Raw genomic sequence first — 23,408 nt, forward strand, 5'->3', positions numbered from 1 at the left:
GGGAAATGCAAATCAAAACCACAAGGAAATATTACTGCACACCTATCAGAATGACTATTATCAGAACCACAAAAAAAATAAGTGTTGGAGAGGATGTGGAGAAAGAACCCTTAGCACTGTTAATAGAATGTAAATTAATGCAGCCACCATGGAAAACAGTATGGAGGTTCCTTAAAAAAATAAAAAATAGAAAGACTGTATGATCTAGCAATTCCACGTCTGGGTATTTATTTAAAGAAAATGAAAGCACTAACTTGAAAAGAAATGCACCTCCAATTTCATTGCAGCATTATTTATAATAGCCCAAACCAAACAGGAGGTAACCTAAGTGTCCAACAGTGGTTGAATGGGTAAAGAAAATGTGGTATTATGGAATACCAATAGAATATTATGCAGCCATACGAAAGATGGAAAACTTGCTATTTGTTACAACATTGGATGAACCTTGAGGACGTTATGTTAAGTGAAATAAGTCAGACAGAAGAAGATAAATACCATATTATCTTACTTATATGTCAAATCTAAAAAAAAAAAAAAAAAAGTCCACCCAAACCCAAACCCTATAAAAAGACTTCAGAGTTGCAGTTACTAGAGAGATGCAGGGGTTGGGGTTGGAGAATGTGATAGAGATGGTCAAAGGTGCAAATTTCCAGTTATGAGTAAGTCATGAGGATGTAATCTTTAACACAACTATAGTTAACACTGCTGTACAGAATGCTCGAAAGTTCCTAAGACAGTAAACCCTACAAGTTCTCATCACAAGGAAAAAAACTTTTTCATGCATTTTTTGTATCTACATGAGAATGTGGAGGTTAGCTAAACTTCTTGTGGTAGAGAAATAAACATGGGAAGATCAAGGACAAAATTTTAAAATATTCTTAAGTATAGTTCTTTCTTATTTATTTATGTATGTATTTATTTATTTAGAGACAGAGAGAGAGGGAGGGAGGGAGGGGAAGAGAGAGAGAGGGAGAGAGAGAATCCCAATCAGGCTCTGTGCTGTCAGTGCAAAGCTGGGCATGGGCCTCCATCTCATAAACTGTGAGATTGTGACCCGAGCTGAAACCAAGAGTCGGGATGCTTAAGTGACAGAGCCACCCAGGTGCCCCTAAGTACGTTTCTATAGTGCCAATCACTAATCCTAATTATTAAATGCAATATTTTTAAGCATCTTACCCTCAGGGATACTTCATCTGTCAATAGAACCATCTTGTATTAAGAACAGTGCAATATGATAATGACAGCTTTTACATTATCGTAAACATGTGCTAACTTAGAAAAGTTTTTAGAAAGCACCAACTTCAGAATTCAGTTTACAAATATAAATGGATATTTAAATGAATATGCTAATTTAAATGTCAAATGACATGTCAAATGCCTTCTCTGTGTCTACTTAGATGATTATATTCTAGTCTATTAATGATTGGCTTTCATATGTTAAACCAATATTGCATTCCTGGTGGAAGCCCTTCTTGGTAATGATGCAGTATAATTTGGGGGTGGTGGTAAACTATATATAATGAAATTTGCCATTTACACCATTTTTAAATGTGCAATTCAGTGGCATTAATTACATTCATAGTGTTATGCAACCATCATTACTATTTCTAAAACTTGTTTTTTCATCTCAAACAGAAACCCCACCCATCAAGCAGTAACTCTCCCTTTACCCTTCCCTCCATTTCTGATAAAATCTAATCTACTTTTTGTCTCTGTGAATTTGCCTATTGTGGATATTTCTTATAAGAAAAATTATAAAATATTTGTCTTTTTTGTCTAGCTTATTTCACTTTGCATAATGGCTTTAAAGTTCTTCCCAGTTGTATGAGAATTTCATTCTTTTTTATGGTTGAATAATATTCTGTTGTGTGGATACACCACATTTTGTTTATCCATTCTTCTGTTGGACAAGTGAGTTGTGTCCAACTTTTGACTATTGTGAATAATGATTCAACGAACAGTGGTATACAAGTATCTGAGTTCCTATTTTCAATTTTTTGGGATATATACCTAGGACTGAAATTGCTGGATCCTATGGTAATTCTATGTTTAACTTTAAAGAACCTACCAAACTGGGGATGCCTGGTGTCTAGTTGGTTAAGCATCCCACTCTTGATTTCAGCTCAGGTCATGATCTCATGGTTGGTGGGATTGAGCCTCGCATTAGGCTCTGTGCCATCAGTGGAGCCTGCTTGGGATTCTCTCTCCATCTCTGCCCCTCCCCTCCTTTCTCAAAATAATAAACTTAAGCCAAAAAAGAAAGTCCCAAACTATTTTCCACAGTGGTTGCAACATTTCATGTTCTCACCACCAAGGTGCAAGGGTTCCAGTTTCTCCACTTGCCAACACTTAGTTCCATTTTTTGGATTATATCTATTCTAGCAGGTGTAAAATGGTAACTCATTATAGCTTTGTGTTGCATTTCCCTAATGACTAGTGTTGATCATTTTTCATGTGCTTATTAACTATTTATATATTTTCTTTGCATAAACATCTATTCAAGTTCTTTGCTCATTTTTTAATGTTTATTTCTGAGAGAGAGAGAGAGAGAGAGAGAGAGAGAGAGAGAGAGAAAGAGAGAGAAAGCAAGTGTGAGTGGGGGAGGGGCAGAGAAAGGGAGACACAGAATCTGAAGCAGGCTCCAGGCTCTGAGTTGTCAGCACAAAGCCCGACCTGGGGCTCAAACTTCTGAACTGCGAGATCATGACCTGAGCCAAAGTCAGAAGCTTAACCAACTGAGCCAGCCAGGCACCCCTTTGCATGGGGAATAAGCTTAGGAATTCCTTGAGCCTGCACTGATGGGTTAATAGGCATAAAGAATTACAAAGCCATAGGATGCTCACACCCAAGCCTGGGTAAACAAGATTAGGCCCCCAAGATAGAGTAGAGGAGGGCAAAGGCCCCCAGAACAGAGAGGGGGGCAAAGGCCCCCATACAAAGGTATATGAGGTAAGCAAGATTAGGTATTCAGGGTGAAAGCACCCCCCAATTTAGTGCTGTAGCAGAAAGCTGCTTTCAGAGGAGGAAAGGACCAAATTAAGTAAACAAGTAAATAGGACTATAGACTGCTGCACTGCAGGTGAAGCTGCCCAGATCAGAGATGATTAACAGAAGAAAAGGTGCCTTGTTAACCCTGAGGTCATGTGTCCTATCTGTCTCATCCCCTAGGCTAGCTAAGATAAACAGAGGTGGTGTCTCATGTCCCCTGTAAGCAACCTTCTACCCAGCCACCTGGTGCCAGGATTTTGTTTTGTATTAACCCAAACCCCTAAACCCTGAATATCTTCAAGACCCCCTTTCCCTCATTCCCATGAGTTAATGTTCACAGTTTTATTGTCTGTTTGTGCACGTCCATCACCATGTTTGTAAGCCTTCTGATCCTAATAAAAATGGGGCAAGGACCCTTATTGGGGCTCTTGGTTTTTCACGGACGTTAGCCATCTCTCACATTTTAATCCTGTGTCTGCTTTCTTGCTACACAAGAAAGAACTTTAGACTTAGAGTCTATGACATTTTGCTCATTTTTAAATTGGGCTATCATGATTGAATTGTAGGAGCGTTTAAATATTATATGGGTATTAATCCCTTATCAGGTGTGTTATTTGCAGATATTTTCTTCCACTCTCTACAGACTCTGTTTTCACTTTCTTGATAATAACCTTTGATGTACAAAAGTTCTTCATCAATATGAAATCAAATCTGTTGATTTTTCTTTCATTGCTTATGCTTTTGGTGTCATATCTAAGAATACATTGCCAAATCCAAGGTCACAGAAATTTATTCATATGTTTTGTTTGAAAAGTTTGATGGTTTTTAGCCTTTATATTATTTAGGTTGTTAATCAACTTTGAGTCAATTTTTGTATATGGTGTGAGGTAAGGGTGTGAATTAATCTTTTTTGCCTGTGGAAATCCAGTTGTCTCGGACAGTTCTCTCTGTGTTGAAAGATATGGGCACCCTTGTCAAAAATCAGTTACCCATAGGTGTATTCGATGTTCATTTCTGGACTCTTAATTCTATTATATTGGTCTATATGTCTATTTTTAAGCCAGTGTCACACTGTTTTGGTTTTTCTAGCTTTGTAGCAAGGTGTTGGTCCTCCAACTTTGTCTTTTCCAAAATTGTTTCAGCTATTCAGGGACCCTTGTATTTCCATATGAATTTGAGAATCAGTTCCATTCCAGTCAACTATCCCATTTCTGCAAAAAAGGCTGATTGTAGGGGCGCCTGGGTGGCGCAGTCGGTTAAGCGTCCGACTTCAGCCAGGTCACGATCTCGCGGCTCTCGCGGTCCGTGAGTTCGAGCCCCGCTTTGGGCTCTGTGCTGACAGCTCGGAGCCTGGAGCCTGTTTCCGATTCTGTGTCTCCCTCTCTCTCTGCCCCTCCCCCGTTCATGCTCTGTCTCTCTCTGTCCCAAAACGTTGAAAAAAAAAAAAATTAAAAAAAAAAAAAGGCTGATTGTTTTGAGGAGTATTGATATCTTAAAAATAATAACTCTTCAAATCTGTGAATATAGGAGGTCTTTTATTGAGTTCTTCTTAATTTCTTTCAGCAGTGTTTTGTAGTTTTCAGTGTACAAATCTTTTACCCCTTCGATTAAATTTATTCCCAGGTATTTTATTCTTTGGGATGTTATTGTAAATGGAATTGTTTTCTTAATTTCCTTTTTTGGTTGTTCTTTGCTGGTTTACAGAAGCACAACTGATTTTTGTTTGTTGACCTTATACCTTGCAACTTAAAAAAAATTTTTTATTGTTTATTTATTTTTGAGAGAGAGACAGAGAAACAGAGCACAAATTGGGGAAGGGCAGAGAGAGAGAAGGAGACACAGAATCTGAAGCAGGCTCCAGGCTCTGAGCTGTCAGCACAGAGCCTGACACGAGGCTCGAACCCACGAGCTGTGAGATCATGACCTGAGCCAAAGTTGGTTGCCCAACCAACTGAGCCACCCAGGAGCCCTTACCTTGCAACTTTACTAAATTTTCTTATTAATTTTATTAGCTTTCTTGTGTATTCTTTGGTTTTCTATAGATAGGGTCATGTCATTTGCAAATAAAGTTTTACTTCTTTTTTTTCCAGTTAGACGTCTTTTATTTCTTTTCCTTGACTAATTTCTTTCACTAGAACTTACAGTACTATTTTTAATAGCAGTAGTAAAAGCAAGCATCCTTGTCTTGTTCCTGTTCTTAGGGGGAAAGCTTTCATTCTTTCACCATTAAGCATGTTGTTAGCTATAGGTTTTTCATAAATACCATTTATCGTGTTGAGGTTTGCTTTTATTCCTAGTTTCCTGAGTGTTTTTTTTATCACAAAAGGGTATTGAATTTTGTAAAATCCATTTTCTGCATCGATTGCGATGATTATGTGCTTTTTTCCTTTATTCTACTAATGTGGTGAAATATACTTACTGATTGCCTTATGTTGAACCACCCTTGCATTTCTGTGATAAATCCTACCTGGTCATGGGGTATAATCAATTTAGTATGCTGTTGGATATTGTTTGCTGGTACTTTGTTGAGGATTTTTGCATCTGTGTTCATAAGGGATATCAGTCTGTAATTTTCTTTTGTTGTAACATCTTTAAAAACTTTTTTTATTTTTGAAAAAGTTGACATATTAGTTTCAGGTGTACAACATAGTGATTTGATAATTCTATACATCACTCACTGCTCACCAAGATAAGTGTAGTTACCATCTGTCACCACAAAACATTATTATGATATTAGTGACTATAGTGCCTATGCTGTACTTCTCATCTGCATGACTTACTTATTTTATAGCTGGAAGTTTTAATCCCGTCACCTACCTGCCTTTGGTGTCAGGGTAATGCTGACCTCATAGAGTGAATTAGGAAGTGTTTCTTTCTATGTTGAGGGGAGAGTTCGAGAATGAGGATGTTTTCTATTTTCTTCTTGAGTTGGTTTAAACACTGTGTGTGTTCCTAGGAATTTTCCCATTTCACCTAAGTTATTTGATTTGTTGGTGTTCAGTTGTTCATAGTGTTCTTATAGTTCTTTCTGTAAGGTCAGTAGTAGTGTTTCTCTCTATGATTTTAGTTATCTGTGTCTTCTTTTATTCTTTGTCTAATAAAGATTTGTCAATTTTTTTGAACTTTTCAAAGAGCCAACTTTTGGTTTCATTGATTCTCTCTACTGATCTTTTTTTTTTCTTTTTTTTTTTTTTTCAACGTTTTTTATTTTATTTTTGGGACAGAGAGAGACAGAGCATGAACGGGGGAGGGGCCGAGAGAGAGAGAGACACAGAATCGGAAACAGGCTCCAGGCTGTGAGCCATCAGCCCAGAGCCCGACGCGGGGCTCGAACCCACGGACCGCGAGATCGTGACCTGGCTGAAGTCGGACGCTTAACCGACTGCGCCACCCAGGCGCCCCTCTACTGATCTTTTTTAATACGGATGTTAGAGCTATCAATTTTCCTCCGAGCACAGCCTTTACTACATTTCGTGGGTTTTGTATTTTGTATTTTTGTTTTCATTTTATCACTAAGTATTTTCTCATTTACCTTGTAATTTTGTGATTTATCGGTTAAGAGTGTGTTGTTATAGTCACTATTTAATTATCTCTCAATGAATCTGTAGGTTCAGTGCAGTACCCATCAAAATCCTGACAGAATTTTTTGTACATACAGACAAGCTAACTATAAAACTTATAAGGAAAAGCAAAGGAACTAGAATAGCCAAAACAATTTTGAAAAAGAATAAATTTGGAGGGCTCACGCTGCCCACTTTTAAGACTTGCTGTAAAGCTACAGTAATCAAGATAGCATGAGACTGATGAAGGGATAAACACATGGATCAGTGGAGCAGAGAAGAGAGACCAGAAATAGATCCACACAAATATAACCGTTGATTTTTGACAAAGGTGCAAAAACAATTCAACAGAAAAGAGAGAGTTTTTCGGTAAATATTAATAGAGCAATTGGACATTGACATGCAAACAGTCAATCTCGATTAAGACCCCACATTGTATACCAAAACAATAAGTCAAAGGATATCATAGACCTAAATGTAAATGTAAAACTATAAAACTTTTAGAGGAAAAGGCAGGAGAAAATCTTCATGACCGTGAGTTAGGCAAAGACTTCTTATATATAACACCAAAACAATCCATAGAGAAAAGTTTAATATATTGGACTTCATCAAAATTAAAAAATCTTTCTCTGTGAAAGATACACTAAAGACCGTGAGTAAATATTTGCAAATCAAATATCTGACTAACAACGTGTATCCAGAATCTATAATGAACTCTCAGAAACCAATGTCAGGAAACAATAATATGTGGATGCAACATTTGAATGGATACTTCATCAAAGAAGATATATAGAAGCAAATCAACATAAGAAATGATGTGCTCGTATCATTAGCCATTAGGAAATACAGGTTAAAACCACAGTGAAATAACAAACTTTTGAAAATTGACAGTAGCCAGTTATGGTAAGGATGCAGAGCAACGGGGCTTTCACAGACGGCTGTTGGGAAGTCCAACTGGCCCAGCCTTCTGGAAAACTTTTGGCTGTTTCTTTCAACATGCATTTATCAGATGACCCAGAAATTCCATTCCTGGGTATTTGGCCTAAAAAAATTCAACTTTTATTCACACCCAAGCTGTACCCAGATATTAATAGCAGCTCTATTCATGATTACGAAGTCAACTCAAATATCATTCACAGGTGAATGGATAAACAGACCACGATGTCTATATCACGGAATACACTGCAAAGAAAAGACTGATAACACACAACAACATGGATGAATCTCAAAGGCATCATACTAAGTGGAGAAAGTCGGTCTCAAAAGTTGACATCTTGTATGATTCTGTTGATAAGGCATTCTGGAAAAGGCAGAACTATAGGGGTGGAGAACAGATCAGCGGTTGCCAGGGGTTGGACTAGGGGGGAGCGTTTGACTGAAATGGGGCAACCCGAGAGAGTTTTGAGGGGTGATAGGACCGCTCTGTATACTGATTGCGGTGGCGGTTGCTCACATCGGTACGTGTGTTAAAATTCACAGAGCCATTCTCAAAAAGTAAAAATACTGAATGTAAATTGATTTTTTTAAATTAAAAAACAAACAAAGCAAATAGTTATTCCTAACACCTTCAGCCGTGGTAGTTAAAACTCACGTATTTGTTTGAGTCATGTTTGTGATACAGTCAGGTTGCACATTTTTTTTAATGTTTATTTATTTTTGAGACAGAGAGAGACAGAGCACGAACAGGGGAGGGGCAGAGAGAGAGGGAGACACAGAATCTGAAACATGATCCAGGCTCTAAGCTGTCAGCACAGAGCCCGACGCGGGGCTCGAACTCATGGACCGTGAGATCATGACCTGAGCCGAAGTCGGACGCTTAACTGACTGAGCCACCCAGGCACCCCCAGGTTGCACATTTTATGGCACCCATAACCCCTTGGAAAAACAATATATATAACTTATCCATGTTGTCGTATTGGAAGCACAGTTTTATTTCAAATGCTGCTACCTTATAGATTAATTTTGCTTTAATAAGATTCTGTAATTATATATAAAACTTATTTTATCCTTAGTACATGCAGTGACTCAGCCTCTCACTGCAGTATTGTTTTCATGAGCAACTACGAGCACCGTCTGCTTTGCGACGAGCCTCTTTGTCCTCCCTACCGGGAGCATTCTGTGAACAAAAGACAGACGTGTGCAGACAGGCAATGCATGTGTCATTGTACCAGTTTGCTGGATATTACAGAATTATAAATTTATTATAAATCTGTTGGATAATAAAGAAACCAGTCCTCAAGATGAGTTTTCATAACAGTAATCCTGTAGGGACCAGCCGTGATTTCTCCTCTGTTACAGGCAGCACAGCACCATAGAAGAAATCATGCACGTGGAATTTAGGTCTTCCCTCTATCGTTCGTTAGAAGCAATTATTTGACTTTTCTAGGCTTCATTTGTGTCATCATTAAAACATGACTGTTCTCACTTGAACGTTCCGTGTTCTCGGAGGAACTATCGGCACATGTTTAATCACGTCCTATTTGCTGTGTTTAATACATCCTATCGCAGATGTGTTTCCATTCTTCCCACCTTCTTGTGGAATTATATAGCGACCCCATATCTTCCTGATCTTTCTGTAAAGACTGACCTAAGATTAAAAAGTCATTTCCTTTGATCAGTACTGTTCATTATGCATTCATTTATCATTTTCTGAGAAGCACTGGTCTAGGTACTGAAAAAGCAGAGATAAACGATAGTGTTCTGAGCGATCGTCTCCTGGAAGAGAAAAACCATCATGATACAACACGAAAAGTGTAGGACACCTGTGTGTTTAGGAGGCAGTGGGGGTCAGAAAATGAGTACTGGGTGAGACGGTGAGGGTCAGTTTCGAAGTAGGAGTAGACACTGACCGGAAAAGACAGTAAGATGCTGAGATGACAGAGCTCAGTATAGAGGACTAAGGAAGCTATGTGAGGCGTGGTGGGAGAAACCAGGAAGCCACACAGTGAACAGCCTTGTGTCTTCCACGGCAAGTGGCTTGGATTTTTATCTTGAAGGCATGAGGAGCCCAATAAAAGAGTCTGATGAGGAACAGCGATGTGATCAGAGGGGGAGTTAGGTCATGTGTCTGTGCGGTGGGAAGGGAAAGGCCAATACTGATCCTAGAGACCAGTTTGAGAACCATGACAATAATCTAGGCGGGGATGGTGAGTGACAGTGGGGAGTGAGAAGGGAATTCAGATTCAAGAGGCGTTAAGGAGACTGAATTCCAAGAACGTGGAGAAGAACCAGATGTCGTGCATACTTGATTACAGGACACTTGGCTACTTAAAATGCTGCCTTTTAAAGTAATGGCAAGCCACTCTTCTGTGTGTAAGTAATGGACAAATGTTGCTCTCAGCGCTCGCGGTACCCCTCAGAGGGCAGCACCTCGGTATTGATTTTATTATTATTTTAGAGAGGGAGACAGGGAAGCATCAGGAAGTGACAGAATTTTTGTGAACACCACACATTGTGTTTTAGGAAGAGTAATCTGACAGTATCGTGGTTTGGAGACGAGATGGGAGGCAGACCAGGCAGTGAACCATCTTGAGACTAGAGGTCGTAAGAAAAGACAGAATGGTGGCAACTGCTTCGAAGTGAGTTCTACCCTGCTGGAGGTTCATTAATGCCAGTGGGAAGGGAAAAGCTACTCACGTCTGTGGGTGGAGTGACGTCTTCACTCACATCTGCCGAATGGATTCCAGGGTCATAAGGTGATATAAGTCCCCTGGTGCTGTAGAAATCTAGGTGCTTACATATGTTTTGTATTTGTCTGAGTAAAATTCTGTATCCAGTCTAGGTGAGCGGGTTGTAGCTCAAGGAGGTTAAATTCCCTTTAATAGAAATGTCCGTCTATATAACCTGTGTCAGGTGAAATACAGGGACAAATCCTTTTTCTCTGGATCGCCCCTTCTCTGCCCCAGCCCCACCACCACCTTCCCATATGACCCTGAAATGGTGATTTCCAGAAAGATTGTGGTTTGGAATTAAATTTGGGAGATGGTCGGCTCGGCTCGGTAGCACAGTGAGAAGCTAGGTGTCAGGAAGGGCTATGACTGAAGGTACGTGTGCTTTACAACCGAGGTTCATTTCTCAGGAGGCTGGAAAGTCCAACATCAAGTTGCAGATTCAGTGTCGAGTGAGGGCTGGCTTCCTGGTTCGCAGATGGCCGTCTTCTCGCGTATAACTGCACATGACGAGTGGTGACTTTTCAGACTTGGATCCCAAACTGGGGGAGAAGCTCCTTCCTGTGGCCTCCTGGCTGTGCGGTGTGGTGGAGAGCCGGGTGGGCACTGCCGTCCAGGGGGGTGACCTCGGGCAAGTCACCTGGCCTTTCAAAGCCTTAGTCCCCTTCTCTCTACGGTGAGAGCATGAATGGTAGCTGTCTCATTAGAACTGTGAAGGTAAAGTCGACTAGCTCATGGTCAGTGCTTAGTATTATTCCTATCGAATAATATTTTGTCACCTGTACGTTTAGTTAATATCAAATACAAGCGTGTGCTATTCCCACCTGTTAAAAATAGTCGGTCTTTTTACATCCAATCACCATATGATTATACTTAAAGACAAAGTATAAGTACAACTTCTTGGACTAATAATTCTTCCCTAATTAGGGACTTTAGGCCAAGTATAGTCTTTATTTTTCCATGCGGTAAGTTATTGGTAAGTGGGAATGAAGAGACAAAAAAATTCTAGCATCGTGCTACTCAGACTGTGCATCTGAGAATTAATTGCTTTCTTACATAAGCATGCTCTTATTTTCACAGGTATATTAAGGAAACAAACATCAAAAATGACCCAAATGAACTCAACAATCTTATCAAGAAAAACTCTGATGTGGTAACGTGGACCCCACGGCCTGGAGCCACTCTCGATCTGAGTCGGATGCTAAAGGACCCAACAGACAGGTTTGGTTTGAGTCTTTATAGAGACTTAGGGATGGTTTACGAATGGTTTTCAATTTTGTGAGAAAATAAAGAGCATACCTGTGGCCTTTTTACAGGTCCTCGTTTGTAGGAATATTAAGTCTTTGTTGACTGGCATGCTGAGATTCTCATGGAATCAGGTCCACACGTCACCTTTAGAAACGGAAGTCTTACTGTTTAAATAAACCATTAAGTATCTTTCAGATCTAAGGGGGAAAAGATTGAGTTTTCCCGTAGGTTTCTCATGCGACGTAACAAATACTCAAATGTTTTCCTCATCTCAGAACCTTATTTGAGGATGAAGGGTGAGGGTGTTTTATTCCTATCAGGGACCATTGATAGGCTCAAAAAGAAGTTGCCTTAAAGAAGTAAAATGCAACAGACATGAGAGTTGGTTTTCATATCAGCATAAACATTACCCCACCGCCTGTCCCACGCAGAGCACATCTGAGCAAGTAGCCTCGCATCGGGGGTGCGATTCGAGAAAAGTTAACATCGATGTCGCAGACCTATGTTTTTATAAACACTTGTCTTGAGCCAAATGAAACCATAAGTTCCTCACCCTAATTTAGAAACTGACGGGGTGAGTTAGAGAGCGAATCACACAGTTAACCAAAAGGGCACACCTGCTCCCGGCCTCACCCCTGCCAAGGCAGAGGTTAGCGATTCTGACCCTTTGCTGACTTCCTGTGTGAAACCGGTTGTTGAAGCCAGTCCTTTCTCCTCCATAAACCCCCCATAACTCCATCACTTGCCTCTAGCCTTTTCTGCTATGGCCTTCATTCAGCTTCTCATGATTTTTAGCCTCGATTCCCACGGTGGCCCCTGACTTGTCTTGCCTGTATCTGTGTTCTCTATACCAGCCAGTTCCAATCTGCTGGTCAAAATCCACGGTGGTTTTTGGTGGGTCATAAAAATCAATGACATTCATTACAACCTGCATTTCTGAAAAATGAAATCGAACAGAATAGAATACACCCGAGTACCTTGCCTATAATAAAGGGGAACGATTATTTCAGGAAACTTTCGTGTCAGAGGTACCCTTGGTGGACCCCCAGGGTCCTGATATAATGATTCAATGTTAATTCTTACAGGGACCGTAGGCAAAAGGTGTATAAGCCCCCGCTCCACATTGCTGCCAGAGTAAACTTTTCAAAATGCAAAACCCTTCCTGTTCCTTCTGGCTTCAGATTCTTTAAGATCTCCCCAGTGTTTCTAGCATAAAAGCAGTTTTTATTCCCCAGATCAAGGGTAAGAGAAGTTTTTACATCGCTGCCAGAGTAAACTTTTCAAAATACAAAACCGTTCCTGTTCCTTCCTGCTTCAGATTCTTTAAGATCCCCCCCAGTGCTTCTAGGATAAAAGCAGTTTTTACTCTCCAGATCAAGGATAAGAGAAGTTGTTAATTATTCCGGTATTAGAGGGGCATTCGAGAGCCTTTGTCATTTGGCGTTTGCTGAGCTCCGTATCTTCTGGGTCCTGTCCTCCGGACGCATCCTGGAGCAGGAATTCGCAAACAGAATAACCTTGAGGAACGTGGCTAAATGCAGATCCCTGAGCCCCACCCCCCGGGGCCCTGGATCCGAGGTAGAGCCTGGGGATGTGCATTTGTATCACTGCATCTTACCAAACATTCTGGGTGACAAGAGCGTAGCGCTGTTGGGTTCTCAGTAATGACACGGAGTGTGAGGGACGTGGAAGGCTAAGTGCTTCACTCTGCCTGGTGAGGGGAGGAGGGGGTGGGAGAACAGGAAGTGTGGTCAAGAAAAGCTCAATCTGAAATCTCTGGCATTTGAGCTAGGTCTCAGAGGGGAAGGGATTACCAGTAGAGTAATTGAGAGGGAGCGAATGAGAGGGACGGAGAGAGGGAAGGAGAGATTCCAGATTCCAGAGGGAATGGCGTGTGCTGGCGAAGGGAGGGGTCGATGGTGTTGCGAGTTTGATGCGCGCAGACACTTTGAACCGGTGAGCAAGTGTATGTCATTCATTCAGAAACGATTTATTGAGCTCCTTTGGTATGCCTGCCTAGGTACTACTAGGTACAGGGACACAGCCGTGAAAATGTCCTTCCCTCATGAAGCAGGAATGCCAGACGCCACGTGCGGGGGCCAGGGTCACAAAGGCCTCGTGAAACCACACAGGGAGCTTGCCTGGGAGTAACTAGCGCTTGAGAAAGTTGCTCAGCAAAGCAGGCACATCACTGCGTTATGTTCTGGAGAAACCATTTCAGCCTGCAGAGGAGCGTGAACTGGGCAAGAGGCTACAGGGAGAATAGCTCCAGTCGAGAAGGCAGCTGGGGGGCCTGAGATGAGTGCGGCTTTAAGCCGAGACCCGGCAAGGAGTTGCAGAAGTAGCTCTGAGATTGACTTCCAAGGTAGAAGCTTTGGGAATCTGTTAAGTAATTTCTCACCGAAGCTAGCGCGTCTGTAGCTTTGGGAGAACGATGGACCAAAAGCATCGTGTTGAGAAGTGGTGCGTACAGACCTACAGTGACTTGCCAGGTATTTAGTAGACAGGCGTCTGTTTCCCTCCTTGGATTTCCCCTGCCCCCATCACATCCCGTTCCATTTCTAGGGTTCAGGGTTCCGTGTTTCACGCGGTGATTCCCTCTCCGCACTGGATGGACAGAGCTCTGGGGAGGTCAGAGAACTCGGTTATCCAGATTGCTGACCGGGTTTCAGAATAAAATTGCCCATCTGTCCATCTCAGCTGTGGTTTGATCAGTACAGTAGGAGGACCATGTGTCAGAGGCCCCAATTTCTGGCTGTTTCTCGAAACTAGGCTAAACTCGCTGAGACGCTCAACAGAGACTTGTTGAGCCCCTTCTAAGTGCCAGTCATGCTGCTGCTTCCCCCACACTTCCATTCCGCGGAGGCTGGGGGCGGGACCGTGAGCGGACATCCGCAACATAAATATGGCATTATATTCAACACTTCCATCGTTTAGCTACTTGAATCAAAAGGGCCCAGATCAGTGGTTTTCCAGCCTTTCCCCCCCCCCCCCCAGACATGGACTTTGACCTTGAAATGTATTCTGACTTGGAGACCCACCACACTGGCCAATTCACAGGAGCTCGGTGCAGGCTGGGGTTCAGGCCTACCCCTCACGCGTCTCCTGAGGAACTTCTGTGGGACGTTTCCGAATTATCCAGGCATTCTGATGGCTACTCTCTGGTTGACTGTTGATCTGGAAGGGCTCACTTTTGCCTTCCTTGTTTATGGCTTCTCTCACCTTCGTGCCCTTCTTTCTCCCTGTGGAATCCCCCCTTTGTACACGCACGCTCTGACTAGGTGCCTCCTCGCAGCCACCTTGCGGGCCGGTCAGGCCCTGCGGCCATCGGTGATTTCCTTCAAGCGGGCACTTTCCACCTGGATAGGCAGAGGCATCCGAAAGTGTCACACGTACTCAGCCACCTCGGGTAATGTGCCTTCTGGACACGCAACAGATGTCTGGGGCCGTCGCTCAAGTGTGTGCAGGAGGGAGCCTCCCCAGAAGTGTGGCACTCTTGGGGCACCTGGGTGGCTCAGTCGGTTAAGCGTCCGACTTCGGCTCAGGTCATGATCTCATGGTTCGTGAGTTCGAGCCCCGCGTCGGGCTCCGTGCTGACAGCTCGGAGCCTGGAGCCTGTTCCGGATTCTGTCTCCCTTTCTCTCTGCCCCGCCCCTGCTCACACTCTGTCTCTGTCTCCCTCAAAAGTAAACATTAAAAAATAAATAAATAAAAGAAGTAACAGCGCTCTTGGCATTCCCGTAAACCTTCACTACCCTTCCGGCTCCTCCAGGACCATTCTCTTTATGGGACATGTATGTGGCCACACAGCTTCCATAGACTGAGCTCTCCTACAAGGACTCAAGAGGGAATCCAATGATGGTTTTTTTTTTAATTTTTAATGTAATTTATGATTTTTTTTAATATTTAGGGAAAAGTTACAAAAGATGTGGAGTTTTCCCATAGTCCCGTCCCCAGACTTTGCCTAACGTTAACGTCCCGCATAACCATAATATAGTCATCAGTGCCAGGGGATTCACATTGTCACAATAAGACTAACTGTCACCTTTGTGTCTTTAAGCAAAGGCATCATAGAGCCTCCAGAGGGGACCAAGATCTACAAGGATTCCTGGGACTTTGAACCCTATTTGAACATCTTGAATGCTGCTGTAGGAGATGAGATATTTCTTCACTCATCCTGGATAAAAGAATACTTCACTTGGGCGGGATTTAAGGATTACAACCTGGTGGTCAGGGTATGTCATAAGTGTTGTCTGTCTTTGCTCTTGTATTATGAAACTAGAGGAAACCCCCTGAGCATTCCAGTTTATTTCTCAATAAGCCTGCCTTAAGCGCCAAATGTAGGGCATGTTCCCTCAGGTCCAGCTCACTTTTGCTCTGGGAGCATTCTTGTCCCATGATTGTTGTTGTGGGTTTTGTGGGTGTTCTGTTTTATTTAGCATTGGCAGAAACAGCTCTTTACGCTGTGGGGCTGGAAGGTGCCACCCACCTGACTTGTAGCCGGGTGACATAGAAACAGGTGCCTCCTATCTGCAGCTGTGGTAAGAATCAGATTGCACAAACCATGAGGTTTAAGCACAAGGTTAAGTGCTAGATCTAGGCTGGAGGTCTGAAACTTATATTCGCTGCAGCACGTACATACAGGGCTCACAAGCCAAGCGGGTCGGGTTATAACCTGGCCACCGAAGCTAAAAGTGTCTCCAAAAGCAAAGTACATACTAACAGGCAGGAGGTGCAAGAGAAAGAGGGAGCCACAGTGGGCCAGGAGTACTTCAGGGGCTGGAGTAACCAGCCACTCACATGTATATTTTATCCGGCTTCTATTTAGTGCGCAAAGTTTAGGGACAGCGCATCAGGCAACAGACAACGTTCGCTCTTAGAGACAAGGACTGGGGCCCCTCAGAGTGGGGACTATTCCCAGGTTTACCTTTCAACCCCTGAACGGTAATACCAGGCAATTCTTGCCGTTCTTAAAGGCAATGATTCCTAAAACCTGGCCTGGGGGTCGGTGCCAGTCTATGACAATTTCTCCGGTCAGTGATGAGTAAGTTTGAGTATGCTTACGAGTATGGTTACAAAGTTGTCAGCTTTCTTTTCTTGGGATGAATTGTCATTATTCCAAGATTAGGTCCTCTCTGTTTTTGAAGTGTCAAAGCATTCTTCCCTTAATGAAATAAAAGTAGATGTAAGACTTTTTTTCAGTCCTCACTGGGAAATAAAATGCGGTTGACTCTTGAGTGACACTTATAAGCAGATTTTTTTAACAATTGAGGACTGTAAATATAATACTGTATATATGTAAATTCTCCTATGAATTTCTTTTTTTCAATGTAGCGTGTATTGATTTGGAGAGAGACAGCAGGGGAGAGGCAGAGAGAGGGAGAGAGAGAGAGGATCCCAAGCAGGCTCCACGCTGTTAGCACAGAGCCTGATGTAGGGCTCGAACTCACGAACACGAGATCATGACCTGAGCCAGAACCAAGAGTCAGACGTTTAAATGACTGAGCCACCCAGGTGCCCCTCTTAGGATCCTCTTAACAACACTTTTTCTCTAGCTTACTCTATTGTAAGAATGCAGTATACAATACATATTACATAAAAAAACGTGTTTATGTTTTATGTTATCGGTAAGGCTTCTAGTCAACATGCTATTATATTGTGGGGGAGTCAAGTTATACATGGCGTTTCAGGTGCACAGGAGTGGGAGCAGGAAGGGGTCTGTGCCCCCAACCCTTTGTGTCATTCAAAGGCACTACATCGGTGCTTATATTAGCTCCCGAATATTTTTTAGGAAATTGTCTTTGAAGTCCAGAGACCTGGAGAGCATTGGTCTAAATGATTATTTTCAGTTGGACAATCAGTATGAAAAAGAGAAAATATTTGGAATTTTCCATGAAGCTATGGCTGTTTAGCTGCTATTTAATGATGAGAAACATTGCACATTTTATTTCTTCCTTTGCCTACAAACTTATCATGGTGTTTGCTGTCTCATTACCAACAATACTCAAGATGATGATAATCTTCTCTGTAAATTTGATTGAAGTTAGTGATGTGAAGAAGCTTGCTTGTGTAGAAGGCTCGGATTTGAATGTTATCAGTTCAAGAGAGAGAGATTGAGGGAGGGAATATACGAACTCCAATTCATTGCTATCATTTAAGGATGTGTGGGTCTTACACAGTCTAGGATTTTTAGAAGACTTTGACCACCAGACTTACATGCTTCTTGCCTTTACCATGTTGTCATTTGCACAGATGATTGAAACAGATGAGGACTTCAGCCCTTTTCCTGGAGGATATGACTATTTGGTTGACTTTCTAGACTTATCCTTTCCAAAAGAAAGACCAAGCCGGGAACACCCGTATGAGGAAGTAAGCAGCAAATTGCTCCTTCCTGTCTACCTTTCTTCCTTCCTTTTTAAATCCACTTTTTATTTTAGAGTCATTTTAGATTTACGGAAAAGCTTGCGAGGACGGTACAGAAGATCGTTAACACCTTCCTTTACTGTGGTAGTTGTCGCAACTAATGAGGCAGTGTTGAAACATAATTATTAACTGAAGTCCATACTTGCTGCTTTTTGAGTCCATGGCAAAGATTGGCTCCTCTACATGCTTACTGCCCAAACCCGACCCGCTTAAGCTATCATCAGACCCGAAGCCTCGAGATCTCTGCCTCCTTCCCCCCAGTGGACCCAGTGGGCATCCCTATAAAAGGAATTCAGTCAACATAAATCAACACATCTTTGATTGAGCTCCAGTTTTGAGCAAATCCCTGGCCTGTGGCGCCATAATGGAAGGGGAGAGCTATTGCTTTGGAGACCGCTTCAAGCTTAGGACTGGTGCCCCCTTCCTGCTGATTATAGGCTTTGAGTAAGTGATTTAACCTGTCCAAGCCTTGGTTTTTTCTTTCCATGGGACGTATTCCCACTCTACCACTTTGTGATAGTCACATAACTAATAATATACAGGAGCATGCACTGTAATTTTAAATTCTATGTGAATGTAAACATAACGACCATTCGGGAAATTAGGAGGATATACGGTCTGCCCTTGAACTTCTTACTTGTGCCATATAAACGCACGCTACTTTAGCTGCAATGGTTTAAATGTACCTTTTGGATAACAGATGTGTTCTTAAACGACCTTTTAATAATTTGATTTGTATTTTAAGGTTTCGTAAAGTACTTGCTATTGAAGAAAATCCTAGGTCGAAACCTCAGTACAACCAATGACTGATTGCCTGCTTTCTGGGTTTTAAAAAAAACTAGGTTTTCACATAGAGGAGAACCCTGTGTTGAAGCACCCATTTTAAGCAAAATGGATCTATTACATTTATTGCTTTATTTAACAAACGCATAGCTCTAAGCACTTTATGAACATTAAGTCATTTATTCGGCAGCAACCTATGGACAGAGACCACTATATCCCCCACTTCTGGATGCGGGTACCGCCATACCGGCGGTCAGGAACTTGCCCGCAGGCTGTCCAGCTGGCAAGCGGTGGGGCACAGGGCTGACCTCCGCTGTCTGGCTCTAGAGTCTAGCTAGACTCCAGGCTCTAGACTTTAGCCGCTATGTTGCTCCTCAGATTCTGAATTTACAAAATCTGTACATTGAGGTATCTGTTCGCCTTCAAGGAGATACATCTTCAGACTTTTCTGATTAACAAGTTCATGTAAAATATTCAACGGAAAGTCGCTTTTTCACATCTGCTGGGTAAAGCAAGCAAGCAACCGCTTGCTGCGGATTTAAATGCACCGGGAAGTGCATCATCGTCATGCCTGGTGCTCTGTGATGTGGCTCTCGGTGCTTTTATCTGCCAGGATCTTAGGGAGATTTTCTCATGCTGAGGTTTGCTTATGCCTACCCTTGGAAGCGCTCCTAGAGTCCTCTCATGCTGCCCGTTTCTGTTTTTGTTTTTGTTTTTTTTTCTTTTAAACCATTAATTGCCTTTCAAGCTCATAAGTATATCTTCTGTCTCACCAGCTCTCCGTGTCTCCTAGATGCATGGCCTCTGCAGTCCACCTCCTCCTGCTCCATTCTGGATGAGCTCCTCTGGGTCTCTACAGATCTGTCACCCTGCGACGTCCCTTACCTGCCTCCAGACCCCGGCCAGGTCCCAACCTTCTTTGCTTTTACATTTTCTGCTTAAGTCACTGCCACAGAAGGGATGCGTGGGAGCTGAACTTTACATAGTTTCCTGCCTCGCGTCGCGAGGCAGTTTAGCCGAGCGCACGACGCTGGCCAGCAGGTCACCTGGCGTGGACGTGGAGGGCGTTGCTCCTTTGGCCTCTCCCCGTGTGCCCCGCTGCTTACCGCGGGCTGATCTTTCTTCCTTTGTAAGTGACTTTGGAGAAGTAAGGGATTCATCTGTATTGACCAGTGACAAGACCTTTCCCCAGCTGGTGTAGGGCTCTCTGTGTCTGTATAGGACTTGTCATCGGCGGGCTTTACCTAAAGGCAGGGATCGCATGCTTCAGTGCTCACCGCTGGCTCAAGGCAGGTTGGAAACAGGAGAGCAGGGTGGGGACTATCACGTGGAAGGGGGCAGCGCCTGATGAGCCCCAGCTGATCGGAATATTCCAGAGAACTCGGAAGCCTGGACTTTTTTGTATGAAATACCCAGATTTACGAACGAGCACAAAACTAACTCAGTTTTTTAAAAAGGGACCGCGGGCTCTGTGACCCGCCAGCTAGGCTGTTTGCTCAGGGGGTCACCAGTTTAAGTTATGGGGATGAGCAGTTGGCTGTTAGGTCAGGGGTCCCCTAAGCTCCAAAGTGTGGGGCTCCTGGCTTCGGGACATCACGAGGAAACCACCCCCTTGGGCTCCCGCCAGAATCCATTCCATTTACTCAGAGAACTGTCTGAAGGTTTTCAGTGAGAACAGCGTGTAGGGCCATAGGAACAGGTCAGCGGTCGGATGTACCTCATGCTGTGTGTCCTCACGTTGCCCTTGGAACCCACCTCTGCCCCCTGCACGTCTGGACGCCCCTCCCCATGCGCTCTGGGACTCCACAGACTCTGTCTTTGGTTGCCCCTCATCAGCCTACGTTCCAGATTGAAGTCAGTTGAAATCTCTTGCTGGTCAACGACTCCCTTTGTTTCCTGTTCCGTGACAGCTGATACCTGTATGCGTGCGTTGTGAACACGTTGGTTGGGCCTGAGAGTGCACAGAACACGGGTGGTTTATTGCGTGTGACCGGTCCATCTTTTCAAACTGAAGTCCTTTCCTCCATTCCTGTGACTCTACCCCTGGGGTTTTTTCGCTTCCCGACTATTCTCCTGCATTCTTCCAGGGTCTCTCTTTCTCCAGGCATCACTTAAAGTTCTTGTCTCCCCCCAGGGTTCTGTGTTCAAATCGCTCTTCCTCCCGCGCCTCTTCCTGGGCGATCTCATCTGCTGGTACCGCATCTCCGCTAATGAGTCCAAAATCTGTATGTCCTGCCCCACAACACACTCGGGCTTGAGATTCTTTCCAGTCAGCGGCCCACCCGATATCGCCACCCCGTCTCCAAATCCTCATCACCTCCTTTTCAACCTGTTCAAATTCCAGCTCCTCCTCTTCCTTCTCTAGAGCCGCTCTTTTCTTCTTTTCTGGATTTTTGGCAGCATTGACCCCCAACGATGAGCCACGCTTGACACGGTGACCCTTTCCCTCACCCCCAAAGCTCATCAGTCACCAGGACCTTCCCATCTGTACCCCAAATCCATCTCAGTTGTGTCTCCCGGTCTTCTGTGTGCTCTTCTCCAGATTGAAAGGTTAGAAAGGTCATCTCCTTGCCCGGTGCGAGGAACGAGACCTCAGGCTTACCAGGGGCAGGCTCATCCTGGCCCAACTGCAGTCACGTTTCTAAATCTTCTGGTGGAAGAACAGAGCCGCTGAGCTTGTCCGTGCTCACAGCGGATGTCATCTTTTTGGAGGGAAGGTGCAGGCGAGACAAGTAAACCACGGTGTCCATCTCATCACCCTACGTCACGTAATGGCGTGTCATTTCCAGAAGTTGGCGTCTAGTGGCTTGCGTGTGCTGTTTCCCAGGGACAAATCCGACGCCCAATACCGAGAAAGCTCCTGGTGACCTTTAGCGCTGGTGCGGCTGCTGTGTCGAAGCCACCGCGGATCTTTGCACACACTTCTTTTTATAAATGATATCAGTTTTTTCTCCCAACAGTCCTGTAAGAGAGGAAACTGAGGCTGAGCCAGGTTAAGGTCACCTGAGTAGTAAGCCCTCGGCTGACGCTCCAAACCATCTCTGCTTGTCTGCTAATCGTGAACTCCTCTGACGCCTCCCCCGAGCTTCCGTGTCAGGAGTTGAGATTCTCGAAAGGGAAGGGCCTGACCCCCTACCTGAGGTGGTCTTGCTGTGAGGCAGGCCCGAAACCCGCAGACGGCCGGAGACCCGGACGCTCGGCTGTGCCACAGAATGTTCCGGCGGGAGACTGGAACGCGCCACTTTGAGAATAACACTGTAGCGCCCACTTGTGCGGAAAGCTTACCGTGAAGCGGGAGTCTTGGATGTGCGTCAGCTCAGTTAATCTCACAGCCACCCTCGGAGGAAGGTTCCGTCATCTGCGTTCTGTAGATGAGGAGACTGAGGCACAGAGCGGTTGCTAATTCCACACGCTGGAACGTGGATTTCGAGCCAGCGATGTGACTGTGCCACGAGGCTTGCTTCCCCAGCTCCAGATCCCTTTCCCGTTTTCCTTCCCTCACTTCCTGCTGAGCTCAGGTCCCTTCTCTCCAACCAACCCCCCACTCCCACCCCGGCCTGTGACATCTACTGTGACTGCCCGGGTCCCTCCCGTCCCAGACAGCTGCTTCTCCCAGGGACATGAGGGGTCGGTACTCGGTGCTGGCTGGGTCACCCCTGCTCTTCGTTCCATGTCTGTTTCAGATTCGGAGCCGGGTTGACGTCATCAGACACGTGGTAAAGAATGGTCTTCTCTGGGACGACTTGTATATAGGATTCCAAACCCGGCTGCAACGGAGTCCTGACATATACCATCACCTGTAAGTTGGAAAGTGCCTGGCACGTGCGAGGCCACCGTGGAGGACGCCGCGGATATATAAGCAGAGTCAGGGACTGACTGTGCCCCCATATTCTGGTGGATGTGCGAGATTCCACCATTAGAGCTTCATTCCTTTGTTAACCTGTAAAAAGCAAATCTGATTACAAAAGTAATATTTTAAAGAGTCATTGATACCTTCACACGGATGTGTTTCAGTTCCTTTCTGGAACTGAACCACATTTCCTTGGTACAAGAAATGAAAGGACATTATGAGAGGGAAGGAGGGGGTTTGCCAAGACAAGAGTGAGGGGCAGTGTTTACGTGACAAAGTCATGGTCATTGAAGACAGACCTTTCCCCCATCACATTTTGGCCTGTGCTCAACTCCAGCGTGCATTTGGAGGACGGTTTGGTTAGGGGGGATGGCCCACTGAGTGTCTGCCCGTCCTCCACTTCAAAAACCGTGTAAGTCTCCCGTTACACAACTGTACATCTTTAAGACTATACTTGGAACATTTGAGCTGAGACATCAGAAAGGCCCGTTGGCCATGTTTACATTTGCCAAAGAATCACCAAGAGGGAGAATCGTTTCTTATCATTACCACTGACCCTCTGAAAAGTGCAGGAATTTCACTGTAAGCAAAATGTACCATCTGCCTCGGCCTTGAGCCCGCAGCACAGGCGTGTCTCTCTTTTACCGATTTCCTTTTGAACGTTTTAAAATTATTTTTAGAAAATGTAAAGAATGGTGAAGCATGCGAAGTAAAAAGTAAATAACACCACCCCACCCATCCCGCAAAACCCTGTTTCCTGCCTCTCCCCCCGCCCACTCACCAGAGCTCTCTCGGTAACTCTCTTCAAGTTCAGTGCGTATCAGTCATCCCAGGCCTGTTTCTGTCAACATTTCTCTGGTACGATGTCCCATACAGTTGGAGGGAAAA

At 44.0% G+C, this 23,408-nt stretch overlaps 1 protein-coding gene across 13 annotated transcripts in view; it reads left to right on the forward strand.

Moving 5' to 3' along the window:
* Positions 1-23,408, forward strand: part of LOC115513506 (cytidine monophosphate-N-acetylneuraminic acid hydroxylase) — a 144,387-nt gene that overhangs the window by 116,034 nt on the left and 4,945 nt on the right. For 12 of the 13 annotated variants that reach the window (XM_030314697.1, XM_030314703.1, XM_030314704.1 and 9 more), the window contains 4 exons: positions 11,297-11,437; positions 15,525-15,699; positions 17,717-17,833; positions 22,354-22,469. In XM_030314697.1, coding sequence (XP_030170557.1) covers positions 11,297-11,437; positions 15,525-15,699; positions 17,717-17,833; positions 22,354-22,469 — 549 coding nt within the window. Of the gene's footprint in view, positions 1-11,296; positions 11,438-15,524; positions 15,700-17,716; positions 17,834-19,446; positions 19,577-22,353; positions 22,470-23,408 lie in introns of those variants that run through there. The other variant, XR_003968718.1, reaches the window with a different exon arrangement.

Source organism: Lynx canadensis, chromosome B2, assembly GCF_007474595.2.
Source record: "Lynx canadensis isolate LIC74 chromosome B2, mLynCan4.pri.v2, whole genome shotgun sequence".
Lineage (NCBI taxonomy): Eukaryota > Metazoa > Chordata > Mammalia > Carnivora > Felidae > Lynx > Lynx canadensis.